The sequence below is a fragment of the Macaca thibetana genome, chromosome 4, assembly GCF_024542745.1.
Source record: "Macaca thibetana thibetana isolate TM-01 chromosome 4, ASM2454274v1, whole genome shotgun sequence".
In the NCBI taxonomy this organism is placed as follows: domain Eukaryota; kingdom Metazoa; phylum Chordata; class Mammalia; order Primates; family Cercopithecidae; genus Macaca; species Macaca thibetana.
The window spans coordinates 11201130-11218182 of NC_065581.1; the positions used below are offsets into that span (position 1 = coordinate 11201130).

At 43.7% G+C, this 17053-nt stretch overlaps 1 protein-coding gene across 3 annotated transcripts in view; it reads right to left on the minus strand.

Moving 5' to 3' along the window:
* NEDD9 (neural precursor cell expressed, developmentally down-regulated 9) overlaps positions 1 to 17053 on the minus strand; it is a 123594-nt gene that overhangs the window by 25236 nt on the left and 81305 nt on the right. For 2 of the 3 annotated variants that reach the window (XM_050789577.1, XM_050789576.1), the window contains exon 2: positions 3186 to 3632. The exons of the other annotated variant lie outside the window; for it this stretch is intronic. In XM_050789577.1, coding sequence (XP_050645534.1) covers positions 3186 to 3632 — 447 coding nt within the window. The remainder of the gene's footprint in view (positions 1 to 3185; positions 3633 to 17053) is intronic. 3 annotated transcript variants of the gene reach the window in all.

The following is a 17053-nucleotide window of genomic DNA, read 5'->3' on the forward strand; positions in this document are numbered from 1 at the left end:
CCCAGCTCCTTCATGGTCCCTTTACAATGTTTCTCGAGATCTAGTCCTAGGCCACCACCCCCAAAACTATGCAAGGAGCTCAATAAGATGCAGATTCCTGGGCCCCAAACCAGACCTACTGGATTAGCTTCTCTGAGGGAAAGACCTGGGAATCTGCATTTAAACTCACTGTCCCTACCTCTAGGGGTGATTCTATGCCCATTAACATTTTTAAACCCCACCCTGGTGGTTCAGAAAAAGATTCCACTGTTTCCTCATTTTATTATTCAAGAGCTTTTAAAGACCATAGCTTAAACTATCAAGCATATCTAGTTCTGGGCTCACCATTATCTTACAGATGAAAAATTTAAAGAGAAAATGAGCAAATTGCTTCATTAAGCAAGTCAGTAAAACTGCTAAAATGCAAACTCAGAAAAATGAATAAGCCACGCCTGATCCCCAGTGCGCTGGGATTATCGCTTAGGGCCTAGGCTTAAGTCATTAAAACGATTCCCACCCACTGAGAATATCCTATACCCAGGAAGATGTTGACAGATGTTTTTTAAAGCAGTTGCAATTGCCAGGAAGGCTAAAATCACCTCCTAGCAGATAAGCCATCTCCACTATGAAAGAAAGGAAGGAACAGAGGAAAGGAGGAAAGAAGGAAGAGGGAAGGAGGGAAGGACGGCGAGGGGGAGAGAGAGAGAGAGAGAGAGAAGAGAAGTGAGGAAGGGAGTGAAAAGAAAGGAAGAGGCAACCACACTCCCACGGGTGTGAACCACTGGTCTAGGGTACATGGAGAGAGGCAGCCTAGAGACCCAGGATCAGGATACTGTGGAGAAGCCCTTGGTATTTGGCAGGGAAGGTGCCAGGGCCACCCTCTTGCCCTCCCCATCCTGGCCATGTCACTACCCCAGACCCTGACTGTGTGATGCTTCAGGCATGACCTACTCTTCAGCCCTGGCTGCAACTCCTGGAAGGGCTGGCACAGGGCATTTTCAGAAGCTGATTTCCTCCTGCAGGACTCATCTACCTTTTGCTAAACAGAAAATGTTCTACTGAGTGTAGACTTAAAGTAAAACAAAACATGGAATGTGAGTGCCTGAGGGTCACCCCAGTACCCAAGCCCTTTGACATCAATGCAAGGGAAGATGAGTCCAAATTTCTGCCCTCTGGAAGGACAGGGAGCCATGGGGAAAGCCTGCAGGGCAGTCCCAGCAGACACAAAGGGAAGAAGTCTGAAGGCTTAGGCTTCTCCCACTTGGAGCTGAAAAGGTTGGGTCTAAAAAGGAAAACACGCTACCTTCCTGCCAAAGTCAACCGTGATGAAAGTTTAGAGCCCACCACCTCTCCGCCAAGCATTTCCTGTTCTGGCCTCCCCATCTGCCTCACTGGCTCAGATGTGGGAGAGCTATTTTTAAGGTGCAAACAACCAGGACTAAGAATGAGAGAAGTTATTTATTTATAGTTACACCTTTCAACTGTTTTTTTCCCCTCTGGAGATAGAGGCCAGGTTTCGTTTTCCCTTTGAATCTACAATTCCCAGGACAAGGAAGACTGAAAAGCCACAGGTCAGTTTATCACCTCTAGGCCGGCATCGTTGTCATGGGCAGTACAAGTCTAAAAGCTGTGCACCACCCTTGAGGAATCCCTCTTAAGGAACATACACTCAGCTCATGCCACATGTGTGCTCTTGAGAAGTATTTTGTAAAACATGCTTTTTATATAAAAGGTGATTCAAAAATGCATTAGTGCTTTGGTTGTTTAAAGGAATCCACCCGCACAGTCAGGGTCTGGGGTGGTGACATGGCCAGGATGGGGAGGGCAGGAGGGTGGCCCTGGCACATCCCCTGCCAAACACCAAGGGTTTTCGGCACTATCCTGATCCTGGGTCTCTAGGCTGCCTCTCTCCATGTACCCAAAAATGCATTCGTGCTTTCGTTGTTTAAAGGAATCCTTTGTTTTTTCAACCGAGGATTCTAATAGCATCAAATAGATACTCCCTAATTTACAGAGGTTTGTAAGATCAGACTTCATATTAGATTTACTTGGGACAGGGCAGATCTATAGCTAGTGTTCTAAGGGTCAACAAGCTCTTTCTGGTTATGTAATTGCATCTTTCCTCTTGTAATTCAGGGATATCTTCTTACCCAGTTAAATTGGTTCATTCCTAATACCAAACCTTGCAGGACCCATTGGAATTTGCCAGTAAATGAAAGAGGAAATCCCTCCCTTGTGATGTTCACATAAGCATCATCTTGGTTGTGGATATTACCCCGATCAGTCCACTGACATTATTTTCCTGATAGCACGTGTCCCCACCTAGCATTCTCTTGGTTGCTTCCGTCTCCCCCACGGCAATGTAAGCATCACCAGGGCTTTGTTTATCTTTAATTAATCACTGTATCACAAGCATCAAAAATATATTAGGTGCTCAACATTCATTGTTCAATTAGTGAATTTCTATTGACCTCAAATTGCTAAAGTATTTGGGATTATACAGGGTGTTGCAGAGCCCCCCACACTGTATTTTTAAATTAATTTCTTCTTAAATATCCAAGTTCCACTGTTTTCACCCACAGCCTCAGGCATTATTATAAGAATGACTTGAAGGACAGGAGGACAGCTTCATTCCAATTCCACTAGTATCTATGCATTTTAAATGAGTCAAACTAAGCTGACAGCTCTACAGAATGAGTTGGTCAGCATGACCTACTCCCAGTTTCCTCACTCTCACTACTTTGGGTGGGTTCCTTGTTCAGCCAGGCCACCGAGGTCATGATTCAGCTTTTGGCCAAGGGAGGATCCTTGTTGCATCATCAGGCTTGTATGAGATTTGGTGTCTGTTCCACTCCATGAAGAAACAGAAAAGATAGGAAACTATTTGAGCACAGAATGAAGGCTTAGAAGCTAATGTGTGAGAAAGATGGAGAGAAACAGTTTAACAACCCATGTAACCCAGGATGACACAGGAACTTAGGAGGGCTGGAAATCAACCATACTCAGCACGTGGTAGTTCAAAGAGGTTTTGCTGAATAATGGATGAATGGCAAAAATCATGCATACATGATACCTGAGCTAAGGTATTGGTTATATCTACTTCTTGGCAGCTTCAAGTTATTATTTTGGGAACATTTCCAAATGCTCCAAGTGCAATGGGAAAAAAAAATAAGTAGGAACAAAGATTTAGTTAGTGACTTACTCACCTTTTTACCCACGTGGGGCCCACTGGTTCCCCCAATGCTTCTCTGCACTGATGGTGGCACCTGATATACCTCTTGTTCTTGGGTGCCATGGCCAGTGGGGACTTGGTAAATTCCCTGATTTTGGTAGGAAGGTGGCACTTGGTAGATGGTGTCTCGGGGAGCAGCCTGTGGGTTTGGCACTTGATAGAGCTTCTGTTGGCCAAAGGTCTGCTGCATCAGTCCAGAGGCAGGCTGGTCGTGACTGGAGGTGGTCTCCTGCACAGGACCAATCAGAAGCTTCACCCGGTTGCCTGGGACAATGCCTTGTCGACCATGTAAGGAGCACAGCCACCATCCTTCCAGGCCCCCTGTGTTCTGCTCTATGACGGTCAGGATGTCTCCCTTGCGAAAGGCCAGTTCCTCGGCACACTCTGGGACATTGTCATATAAGGCCCTTGCCATAAGATTCTAGGAAAGAAGGAAGAGAAGGAAACCGTGTTAGAATATTGGGTCAATCCCTTTAGCACCTAAGGCCTGTGCTCTTATGGAAAGGCACACTTCCTGGAAAGAGAGAAGCATAAATCTGAACAATAGACTGTAAGGAGAAAAACAGATGGTGCAGACAAAAGACAGATACATACACACTGCATCTGCCACCAGTGACATCAGACTGCCTCCTTGGAAAAGCTCAAAACACCAGAAGAGTTCTTTCCTCTAGCAGGAGATGCCGTGCCAAGGAATTATGAGTAGCACTGTTACAGAGTTAGAGCATGGTTCACTATTCAAAATGTTTTTCTTCCTTTTTTAAAGTGAGCTTAAGGAAAAAAAAAATCCCAAGATCTTCAGATGTACAACAATGAACATTTCTCAATATTGTTCTATACTGGAGGTGAAAAGAGTAAAAGAAAAATCCCAAATAACACAGTACAAATAGCATTTATATTTGGAGTTGAAAAATCAACAGAAGTCCACATATATATGCCTTGGCAGGGCTTAGAAATTCTTGTTCTCAGATGACAGGAGCCTCCGATCCAGAGAGAATCTACAAGCAAGGCATACAGACATGCCATCAAGCATGGAGCACAGGCCGGCAGTCATCTACATCTCCAGCTTTGACAACGAATTTATTAACACGTAGGAGGATGCCAACTCTTCTCTTTCGGTCTTTTATGCATACCTTTCCTGAGGGCCCCTCCTCGCCCTCCCCTTTCGTCACCTACTTCTTGAATCTCGCCATTCACATTGGAAAAGCTGTGCCTTCCCCTTTCATGGGTCCAACACACTCTCCGTCTTTGTATGAAGGCCTGTCTGGCACATTCAGTACTAAGCAGACAGCCAAAGTAGGCATTCAGCAGAGAGTGGGCAGGCGGTACGTGCTGACATTCTTGGAGGCCTTTCAAAGGCTGGGAAGATTTCATTTCTTGGCATTAGTAAAGTTTCCCAGCACGCGGGCAGCCATTCCCGCATGCCTGCCCCCTTCCCAGAGCACAGAGAAGTCGGGGACGTTGTTGATTCAGCACAAGCCCTCGGAACACTAAAAGTGATCTCTAGTGCTTTGTGAAGATGTTTGGATGCACTTAATGTCATTGAGGTGGGGCTCATTTATGGAAGAAGGGATTGCGGATTGGATGGGGCAGGTTCGTGACTTTATTTCATACCATGACGTATTCGTGGGATTTTCGGCTGAGGTTGTCTGGACTTTTGCCCTCTGTTTTCTTCTCTAGCGACGTGGACTTGATCATTCAGCCTCGAGCTTTTCATTTCTTTGAGGCTGACTTGCACCACTCACGTCCCCCTGTGCCAGCCCCATTGCCACGGGTTGTGCGCATTTTCCACTCTGGAGGGCTGTGCAATGGAAGGGATCTGCCCTCTATTCAGTAGTTGGGAAGGTCCAGTTCTGCTGCTGTGAGCCAGGTTCCTCTTAGCCAGGGCAATTAAAGGAGATAAACATAGAGGACAGTCCTCAGGAAGCTTTGTGATACTCTTCAAGAATAAGGTTGAAGTCCTTTTTCTTGATAGTTATGAGATCCAGGAAGTGTGGGACACAGAAAGGTGAGTGGCCACGGAAGCTAGAGGGAGACTGAGGACTGTGTGTTTCAGGGGAAGGATTCACTGGGTAGTTAATATTCCAGGAGGCGTTGGGTTTCATCTAACAATTAAAAGTTCACATACATAAAGATAAAATCAGGCAGCAGTTTATCCTGTTCATGGAACCGTTTAAGGATGGTGTCATAATCCTAAAATTGCCTCTGTTTCTCTTCTCCCATCTTTTGGGTGTTCTGTATTTCACAAGAGAAATTACAGAGTTATAGAGGACAAGATTCTGGTCCTTTTACTAAAATGACCTCCATGAAATGATTCCACCAGAGTTGTACTGAGATTATTAAGTGGGGAGAGAGCTGACCACTCTGGCCTCTGTCCGTCCCTTTATTCTGGGCCCATTCAGCAATCGGGAAGCCTCTACATGAAATCAGAAGTAACAGAGTCGGGCCAGTTGTATGAGAGCTGGGGGTTGGTAGCTGTGCAATTATATTGGCTACAAAGAAGGGAAAGAAGAGAAACAGAAAACAGTAGAAAGGCAAAGGGCTACAGATCCAATCAGCATAAATCAGCTCAAAGCATTCGGAATTGGGCCACTTCCAACTCCAAGAGCACCATGAGGTACTGAAGTGGATCACCGGAGCATGATTGATCAGAGGCAGATAGAAATCCCCGTGCGAGAGTCGTCCTGGGCGTTCTTTGTCTCCTGTCCCAGTAACCTTCTTACCACCTGGTGAGCAGCCGGCTAATGTTTCCACACCGGCCTGTGAGCTGCTTTTCGGGGAAAACTCTCAGAGCCCCACAGTCTGGGCTGATGTAGGCACCGCAGGTGAGTCCTCCGGACGGGTGGTCAGGACTTCCCAGCGGTCCTCCTCAGAGCCCATAGAGATTAGGTTTCAGGCACAGCTTGCCACTGCTGTTAGTAGCCAGGACCCCGGCACTAGTCTCACACCTGTTCACACACTGATACATATTCTCAGCCTTGGCTGAACAGGAGTATGAGTTATTTAATATCTGTGCAAGCTACAGAGAGTCAATGTCTACATCCAACCACTCTCCTAAACTGAAGCTTACAGCTCCAGAGACCTTTAGAGACACCTGGACACAATGCCCTTGAGTCACAGATGATGAAATGGGTCTGGGGTGGCCTATCATTTGCCCACGGCCACACTGTTGGCAGCGATGGAAAGAGAATTGCGCTCTTTCAGTTTAATCCTCTTTCCAGAACTTTAAGCCACCTTAGCTCAGCCACACAGCGTCCTTGTTACTGGGCTCAGTTCCATTATATGATAAAGTACTGAAGAGGACTGGTTCTTCTTTTCATGTCTATGGAATAAATTGGATATTTGGGGTCTTTGGTTCTAGCTGTGTTACTTTGCCAGGCAAAAGCTCCCCTTCGGGCCTTAGTTTCCTGGTCCTTGGTAAGCTATGGTGATGTTTTAATTAATTGCTAGATGGCCCTTGGGCTTCAGGGTCCCTCCCCGCCTTGCCTCCTCTCCATTCGCAGTCCAGGCTTGGTCCTATTCTAATGATGCTATTATGTATGTTTTATACCTATCTGATATTTATCTCACTCACGATTACATTTCAGAAGAACTGTTATCTCAAAGCAGTATATTTCTGAATTATGAATGAGTTCTTGTCACTGCAACCTCTTGTTGAGTATCTGCCTACAAACAGCGATAGTGAAACCATTGGTTGCATTCAAGGGAACTTCTAAGACAACGTATTAATAATGATACTACTTGATAAATTATGGATAAATCTCATCAGATTCCAACACAGATAATACATCAGCAAGCAGGGAAAGGCATGGGGCAGGAGTTGGGCTTTTGAAAAGATTTGGTGTTGGCACAAGGTTTCAGTAAGACCTTAACAGTCAAATGAATTTCAGCTGGACCATAAACCATCTCATTCAAAAGTGCACATCACTCGTAAGTAGGAAAATCAAGAATGAATTCTTCTGGCAAGGAGGTGGAGGGACCCTCTCCTTCAGTGCAAAGGTGTGATTCTTTGAGGCCATAAAGTCAGAAACTGATGATCTGCTATCTTAGAAAAACCCCAGAGAAGCAGTTTCGGCTACTCAAGATCTACGCTTTCTCCTGCCTGCCCCACCACCTTGGATATTTATCTCCAGGGTAGGGAAGGTCAACACAGAAACAAATCAAGGAGAGATAAGAGAACTATGTAACTCTATATTCAGTTGGATGGTTAGTCTCCAGCGGCTGGCAGTTAGCAGTGCAGCTAGAGCTTGGCAAAATGCCAAAACAGTTAGGGCACAGAACTTGAAAGCCAGAAGGAACTTTAAACAATTACCGTCCAACCCTTTTACTTTACAAAAGAAAAAAATGAGCCTCAAGAAGTTAATGATTTGCCAAGTCACCTGGCAAGAAAGTCTTAGAGCTGAGATAGGAATTCAGGCCTTTTGTCTTCAGGTCCAGAATTAGGACAGAATTTAGTCAAGTGAAATGCAGGTGCAACACAAGCTGTGGCTCTAATCAGGATTGGAAACCAGCATTTGGGATCATGAGCCCTATCTGAGGGAACCCTGATTGCAGCAGCCTCTAGCCTTGATCCCCACCCCAAGCTTCCTTGAAACTGTCTTCTTCTGACCTCCACGATACCACTTTTTAGTTCTCCCTCTTCTCTTGACCACTCTCATCCTTATTCTCCATCGGAGACTAAATCTTTTTCCCATCCCTAAAGTGGTCATGTTCCAAAGAGATATTTCTCCTTTGCACTTTCCTCCTCTCAACTATGTGCTTACTCTCTAGAGGGAATCTCATCTATGGGATGGCATCTGAACACACAGATATTTCCTAAAGCCAGCGTTTTTGCTGGATATTTCTTCTGCACTCCAGTCCCTTATATCCAGTCTAATGGGCATCTTCCTCTCTAAAAGCAAGTGCAAACACCTTTTTCTCCTGCTTTGCTTTGCTTTGCTTGGTTAACAGCATGCATACAGCTGCCCAGAAGGAGCCGCAGAGGTTTGTTATGTCTCTTCATGACCTGCAACCCATCAGTGGGGCCCTGCTTTCCACCTCACTGCCACCCTTTATTCAGGTTCTTAGCAACTTTTTTTGTTGTTGTTTTCTGTAGCACAGAGATTGCTTCCCAGTTGGCTTTCCTGCATTAAACTTCTTCCTCCCTCAAAACCCATCTTCCATTTAACCAGACTGCGTATCTATCCAAAGGCTGTTTCCCTTCCCAGTTCTCGATCATACTATTTCTTTACAGTACAACTTGGATTGTCCTGTTCAAGACTGTGAACTCCTTAAGTTCAGACATGCAAATTCCTTTTGCATTTCCAGAACTTTACCCCCGTATCCAAAACGAAATATAGACTCATTAAATGTTTACTAAGTTGAAATAGATTCTGGACTCTGATTTCCTTATTGTCTGCAGGGAGGGTGAAATTGTTTTACTTAAAGAGTTCAGCAAGACATTTGGTTAGAATTTTCAGATGGAAGTGGGGAAAATGAATGAACCAGAAAGAGAAATGTCATATCCAAGTCACTCAAGCCTCACAGCCAGAGACTGTGGGAGACAGACAGCAGGAAAGTGCCTGCCCCTCCCTATTAAAACAGGATAATGACGCAGATCGGTAGCCTGACCCCCCTGAAACTAGTGTTTGCAACTACGGAGCAAACAGGAAGGCCAAGAGGAACTGACCATCCCAGTGAGATTAAGCACAATGGTCTCTTTTAAGAGCTTTTCTCCCTTCAGTGTAGCAATCTGCTTTTGGCACTAGGTGACAGAGCACCATTCAGACACTTTGCCAGACCACTTGGGTTCTGCTGTTCCTGGTTCCCAAGCTATGCCTGAGGAGAAGGAAGAAAATACTGTACAGTTGACCAGAACACGGGTACAGAGAACTCTAGGTCACATGATGACTTCTACCCCTCACCCCACCTCCAACTGCTCCCTGCCTTTTTTTCCTTCCTCACTGCTATCAAAATGTCAAGAAAGCTTATTACTCCTATGTCAGAGAAACAATCTGCTTTTCCATATATGGAGAGGTGTGACTTGTAGTTTCCATGATCACTCATGCGGTCCTTTTAAGAGAAATGAGACACTATGTCTGGTGTATCAGCCCACTAAGACCGATAGCATCATCAATGGCCTGGCTTCCTCTGATTATTTTTACTTCATTCTATATTTGTCATGCAGGAGATCCTGCCATGGCTTCAGGGTTGCCCCATTCTCAATGACATTATTTTCCTGTACCCAATCCCCCAGAATTTTAGCCTGGACTTTTGTGGGTTTGCGTGCCTGCATGCACAAATGCATGCAGAGGACAGACCCTGAGAAACAGACACGTTCAAGGAAATGGCCATCATCAAGGAAGTCAATCCTAAGGCAGGCGGCTGAGGGATGAACATTGTCAAGGTCAGTCTCGGGGCACAACGGGGAAGAGAAAGGCTCACGTGCTTTTGTGCGTACTGATGAAAACCAGCTTTGGTCTGAGGACTGCAAACCATTTTGGCTACATTTCTCCTCTCCTTCCCATCATCACCTTTGGGATAGAGGGGGATGTGGGCTTTCCCCAAAGAAGGAAACAGCCATAGTCAGAAAACATGGATATCTATAAGTGTCAGGATTTTAATTCTCAGAATACTTGGTTTACACTTAGGTTCTTGCATCTGAAGATCTGGAATGTTGAATTTTTTGAGTTGGTTCCTCCTGAGATTATGAAGTTGCAGACATGAAACTTTCACATTCAGGAGACAGAAGATATGATAAGTTATGATATGATATAAGATATGCTATGATATGATAATTTTTTTCCCAGTACTATTTGCTGACTGTGTTCTGACACACTTTTCACTAGGTGAGCTGAACGAGCTCACAGAAAGGCAAGAGCAGGACCCCACTTTGTCCCACTAATCCCCGTCATCCTTCTGCTCACTGGTGAGGGGTGTTCAGCATTTCCCACCAAGGACTCCTCTGTCACCCAGATTGCATTTCAGGCAGTAATTTTTATTTTCTGTAAAGTGCTTCTTTTAGACCCCTATGATGGTTACAAAGCTTACGTGAGTATCTTGGACCCTCTCTGAATCTTGACATCATTCACTCTGTCCTGAGTTCTCAAGTTTTCTTAGAGTTTCCAGCTCTGTGAACTTTAGCTATAGATTTCTCTTTTGAGCATGTCTGAGTGGGAGAAGGTTTCAGAAATGTGACAATAGATACCTGCCTCCCGAAGGTACTCTTTGGCATGGCAAGAGACGCTGTTAATACTCCCTGGATGTGCTATGGGACAGCGCCCTGTGTGTGGTTGTGGATCCAGGGTTTGGGAATCTTAACATCTCTTCCACACTGGCCAATCCAATCTGATGAGGGATCATTTGGAACCCAGCACTATTTTGGTGGCTGATATACCAAAGTGAAGGTACTTTTTGAGAGCTGATGAAAAGATCCAATGCTCATTGCAAATTTGGATATTTGGATCTCAGAAAGAAATCTCTATCTGACGAGATTTGGTAACATGATATGGACAACATAGCTGTGCAATTAAAAAGGGTTTCCTCAAAAGCTGGGTTTCTCTCCTTCCCCACACTTGAATGAATGCCATGTATTCTTGCCTGATTTAGGGTTCATGCTGGACAAACGCATTCATATGCTAGGATTTGTTTACTGTATAACCAACAAAATCTTAGGGCAAAAAGTTAGTAGGCAGATTGCATATATGTGTGTATATGTGCAATGTTATAGTCAACTTCTATTATTTCCTGGCCCACGGTGGAAGACGAATTTGACTGCTGAGTTCTATTTTTCACTCGTCTTTGGGTTTACCGAAGCAACTCCTGAGAGTCTTAAAGAAGGTGGAGGCCGGGCACAGTGGCTCACGCCTGTAATCCCAGCACTTTGGGAGGCCAAGGCAGGCAGATTGCTTGAGCTCAGGAGTTTGAGACCAGCCTGGGCAACATGGTGAAACCCCGTCTCTGCTAAAATACAAAAAATTAGTGGGGCATGGCAGCGTGCACCTGTAATCTCAGTTACTCGGGAGGCTGAGGCAGGAGAATTGCTTGAACCCAGGAGGCGGAGGTTGCAGTGAGCCGAGATCGCACCATTGCACTCCAGCCTGGGTGACAGAGCGAGACTCCGTCTCAAAAAAAAAAAAAAAAAGAAGGTGGAAGAACACCTAGGTTTTTTATAGGTATTAGAACCAGAAGTCACACATACCTTGAGCAGAGTTGATTAGTAAGAAGGAACCATTCTAATCCAGTCTCCTTATTTTACAGCCCAGATGGTCTCTTATTAGATTAGCAGCAGAGCCAGAGCTAGCATCTTGCTCACCTCTTAATCTAGAATTTTTTCCACCAGACAAGGATGCCCTTCCTGAGAATCTTCTCCATCTTAGAAGTCAGCACTGTTGCTATTAAGCCTTGGAATTTTGAAGCATTTGTCCCAGGTTGCCCAGTTTTGATAGATTTCAGTACAGTATCTTGGCAAGGGGTCAAAAATGCAGGGCAGGCACAAACTCTTTTCAGGGTTCCGTCCATAGATAAATCTGACAGGCACCATATAATGATGAAGGCCTGACACCCACCCACCCCCAAGATAGATTTTATTAACAATAAAACAACCATCTGGATTTCAGCCAGCATTACAGTGTTGGCACTGGATCATATCTATCTGCCTGTCTAGACAAATCCCTCTAACATCCAGGTACTAAGGGAAGAGAAATAAGAATTAAGTTTTAATGGAGTAGGAGACTGCAATCCACTATATTACAATATACTTCCAAAAATGATGTCATTTCTCAAAGTCAAAATGCACAAGTTATAACATCTGATAAGGTGTTTGAAAGAAGAGAAAGAGGTTCCTATTTTCCATTCCCATCTCTCTTATCTTCCTTCACCAAGCTATGCAGCCCAAGGTCATACCTAAATCCACCAACACAGATGCGTACACATCCTGGCAACTCTTGTCCATCTTCCAGCCAGAACCGAGCTGATGGAAATGGGATGCCACCCTCCCTGGAACTCTTTTAGATGTCACCTGACCTGGGTTTGGTGCCTGATTGGTATTATCTACTTCACTTGTGAGGTCCTCAGAGAGTTTTAGAAAATAGATTCACACACTTGGCTGAGAGGTGTGTACAGTCATACGCTGTCAGCAATGCAGCCGCTAGGCTCTCTTCAGGAAGAATTTTCGAAGCTGCAGTTTCTCAGAAGACAGGGGAAAGGTGGCAGGAGCAAAGGGAACAAAAAACCCTCATTGTGAAATTGTTCAGTGCCGAGGTGGAGAGACAAGCTCTTACACGCACATGTTTTACACCAGTTTATGAGAATAAAATAGCTTTCTTAAAGACCCAGCTCTAAATGCATGTTCCATGATGAGGTACATATTGTAGAGAGAGATGCCAGAGAAATACTTTAAAGTTGCCTTAGAGATGGTTTGATGGGTTTTACATTTGACTTGAATGAAACTATGCTTCTTAGTATTTTGTGGTATTCGCTGAAACAAACTGGGGCTAGGCCTGTAAGAGGAAGTTGCTTTTTGGTTAGGACCTGTTACATTAAGCTCAACATCGGTAATGATAAAATTATGGCAATCAGTTCTATGGGGGTATTTTTATTCTTCTGTCACATAAAACCAGTAGGGCAGTTATTTTTTAAGCAGAAGGAGTAGAAGAGATTAGACCACTGCTTCTCAACTAGGAGATTTTTGTCCCTCTGGGTACAGGCAATGTTTAGTGGCATTTTTTGGTTGTCACCGTGTGTGTGTGCGCGCGTGTGCGTGTGCATGCACACGTGTGTTACTGGTATCTAGTGGGTAGAATGGCCAGGGACGTTGCTAAACATCCTATGGTGCACAGGACAGCCCCCACCACAAAGAATGACCTGGCCCTCAATGTCAATAGTGCCAAGGTTGAGAAACCCTGGATAGAGGAATGGACACCAGACTGAATTAGGAGGGTCTAGCTTCAGACTTCACGTTTTAAGACTAATGGACCACCAAATCTCTGCCTTTTGTGTCTCTGTTTCCCTGTCTGCAAAATAAATATTAATAGACACGTTCTTCTTTATGCAAGTATGAGGAATCATGAAATTATATACTCCAAATGCTCTGATTTCTTCAGAAAAAAGGGTCTCTGTGAAATCAAAGCACAGATATTATTAGTGTGCCAAGATGAGCTCATGAAATTGTGTCTTAAGAACTGTATTCCTCTCCCTGGAAAAAAAAATTCCTCCAGGAAAAACAAAAAAACAAAAAAACCAGAAATGATCTCATCATGATTACACCTGCCACACCAAAAAACAGACACACTTCAGAGAAATGAAATTCTTTCCCTTCAGCAATGAACTAAGCTGAGTCTGTAATTAAGATCTTAATAAGGGAGGCAGTAGGCTCGATTCAGGTGCCGTGGGCTATGAGGCAAGAGCGCCCATGCCAGGTTTAAAGCAAGAACAATTGGATGCAAATCCCCCGCACTGCTTAACACTCTCAGGTGTTCCAAACAAGTCCATATTTCAAAATGGGCATGGCTTTATTTCTAAAGATGCCTATTTCTGTAAAGAAAAGGAAAGGGAGCACCTTGTTATTTACAAGTCAATGTTAAAAAAACAAAAAACAAAAAAAAACCCCACAACATCTTAGATAGTTTCCCGCAAAAGGCTGCTGTAAGGGGGGTGGGATAATGCCTTCGACAGTGGGTTAATCTCAAGGGGAGCTCTTGATGACAGTCTCTAGAGTGACCATGTGTTTCCGGACTCTCCCAGGCAGTCCCCAGGTTCAAATATCCTTTCCTTTGTCAGACCATATGTCCCATTTTTTTTGGTTTGTAAAACATGGATACATACAAAAAAGAAATAGTTTTGAAACCAACAACAAAGGATGGGAATGCAAGTATGTTTCTTGATTATGGATCTGCCATGGTTGAATTTCCGATTTGGGAGAAAAAGAGCTAGGCACTGATAAGAATCTTAGATTCAATCAACGTATGTGTTCTCTAATTGACAAGGTGATCTCTGTAAGGAAATGAGATCTATTCCAGGGCCTCTGGGCCTCTGTGAGATTGCCTAGAAGTCCAGCTCCACAGTGACAGGGGTTATTAAGAGAAAGGAGGCTATCCGGTTGCGTGCATTTCTGCTATTCCCTTCCTCGAGACCATTTAAAGGTGTGCTTGTCATGCTGGGCTCTGAGTGGAGAGGGTCAGGGAAGCGGCGATAACACTGGACTTCTTCCCCAGGGGAGCACGCAAGGGAAAGAGGGCTCGACATGTTGCTAGGCCCACGCTGCTGTGCTAGCGCCGCCGCACTGAGGGTCCACGAACCCATTTCCTGCCAAACTCTCGGTCATGCCACAATGACTCGTAACAAGAACCAAAGAATAAAAGGAGAAAAAAACCTAATCGACAGATGACTGACGTGCCCTGACACTAAAGACTCAGAAGTAGCTGGAGTGTCTAGAAGTCCACTTTACTGCCATTTTCTGTGTGCTGGCTTTGCCTGTTATGGTTATTTTGGGAGACAGAGGGTGTTGGGGGGCAGATAAGCCCAGCTCATTCTTAAAGAGTACTCTAGCTGAGTCCTCAGTTAGCCTCATCTCCTGTGGGAGTAAGGCATTCAATTAAGGAAAACAAATGGACTATTATGAATCATTGAGATTAAGGCTAACTCACAGTTACCAAGTGATAGCACAAGGTTTCTGCCTAACCAAAAAATACGAGGAAAAACATTAATGACACATCATGTTATCTAAATGTATAATGCCTTAATAAGTAGACAGGAGATCTGGTTCAAATCTGAACTTTACTTGTGTTTTGGTTACTGCAACTTTCTATTGGGTTTCACAGATAATTAATCCATCCACTGCCCCCACGTCAACCACCCACACACATTAAAAAAAGGAATTAAAATTAATTTCAAAATAGCTATCAAATATTTTTGTTGCTTGAAATGGTTTCACTTTTACATATTCATGGTTGCTCAATCTTTGTTTCCGGTGGGCGTAAACAGAACATTTCACATGAGGGACGTTTTTGGCAACATCATATAACTATTACCTTGACATGTGAGACATATCAGGGGAATTCTAATTCGCAAGACTGAGATTTGCCAACAGTCATGACACTTGCAAATCACTGGACCCAGGCTTTGACTGAGGATCATGAACTACCTACTTAGACACCATTTAAGCACCAGTAGTGGTTAGGGAGGGGATTAGGGAGAAAGATACTAGCTGTTTTTTTTGTTTGTTTTTTTAAAGAATAACTGGGATTTGGTAGTCCATTGTGGGGCCCAGGCATATGTATTGGACACTGGCAACTTTAACATCTCCATGAGAGCTGCCTCCACTCCCTACCTCAACCATGAAAAACTGCCCTCAACACCACCACTATCCATATTTCTGGAGTGCCTGTTCTATCTTCCTCACATTCACCTAGATCTCATTGTTTAGTCAAACTGTCTTCTAAGAGAGTCACCTTTTCCAGCGAAGGGTAGAAAAGGTCACCAACAAGGTCACTTATCTTAAAATGCAGATTGTTCTGGAAAATAGGCCTTTGCAGGCTGTCATGTTCCCTAGCTGTGTGGAGTCCTCATTAGCCAGCAGGAATTACTGCAGAGAGATGGCTGGAATGTTCAAAGTAAATAAGATGGAGGGGGTGTTGTTGGCAAAGTATAAACAGGGTTTTTTTGTGTGTGTGTGTGTCCCCTTTTCATGCCCGTACTCTTTGCAATCATCTATCACCTAGGAAACCGTCAGTTACTCTCTGGCATTTTAAGTTAGAAATATAGTATTTCTTTCCAATGGCGCTGTTTTATTTGTCTTAGTGAGAAGTCCTGGTAATTCAGCTTATATGTTCCTGCAGAGTATTGCCTTGGTCCTAGTGGTTGGCATTTCAAACCAATTTGTTTCGATTTCTTTCTGACCCTAAAATGATCTAAACATAGACAACCAAGACCTCTTACTTTACATTTATGTCATTCTAATTGACTGCGGTTGGATAAGAGATTTTACCCTGAACTTCTCATGTACTCCCAACTTACATTCTTTGGATTTTACCTTTGGTTTTTCAAATTGATGCCTTTCTCTTTTCCTCACTGATATTTGTGTTATGGGTAAACAATTCTAGTGAATGTTTCCTCTTAAACTTTTATCTATATAAAACTTCCATATTTATATATCTGTATATCTTTGTGTGTATGTGTATATAACATCCTATAATAGCTGCCATTTATTAAATGCCTACTATCTGCTGGAAAGGACAATTGTCATATATCCTATAACTATCTGATAAGACAGGTATTATTCCCATTTTATAAATGAGGAAAAGGGGGTTTAAAGTAGCTTGCATAAAATTATACTGTTAGAAAGTAACAAAAGTGGGATTTGAAAGGAAGTCCAATTTTTTTTTTTTTACTATGCCATATAGTGTTAAGATCTTCTTAAATGGCTATTCGTGTATACATTTTATCTCCTGTGAGCAAAGGCTTATAATTTCAGGAATATTGAGTCCAATGAACAATAATGAAGGAACCAAGGCAAAAGAATTTTAGCAAGCGGGGCTATATGCTATTAGGGTCGTATGCTTACAATACACATCCAGGCCCAGGGAATACTCAACAATACTCAGCCATCTCAACCTAGCAACTGGGATTTTGACATAATTCTGTCACCAAGTCTTGAGTACACACCATCCTTTCAACATGTATTGAGCATCTACTATACAAAGAGAACTGGAGCCAGCTAGCATTGTCTGCTTACTATATGCCAAGAGCCATAGTAAGTACTTCATTCATATATTATCTCAGGTCTTGGAACAATAGTATGAGGCAGTTATTCTTATCCCTATTTTACAGATAATGCTGTAAAATGAGGCTTAGAGAGCTTAACTTGCC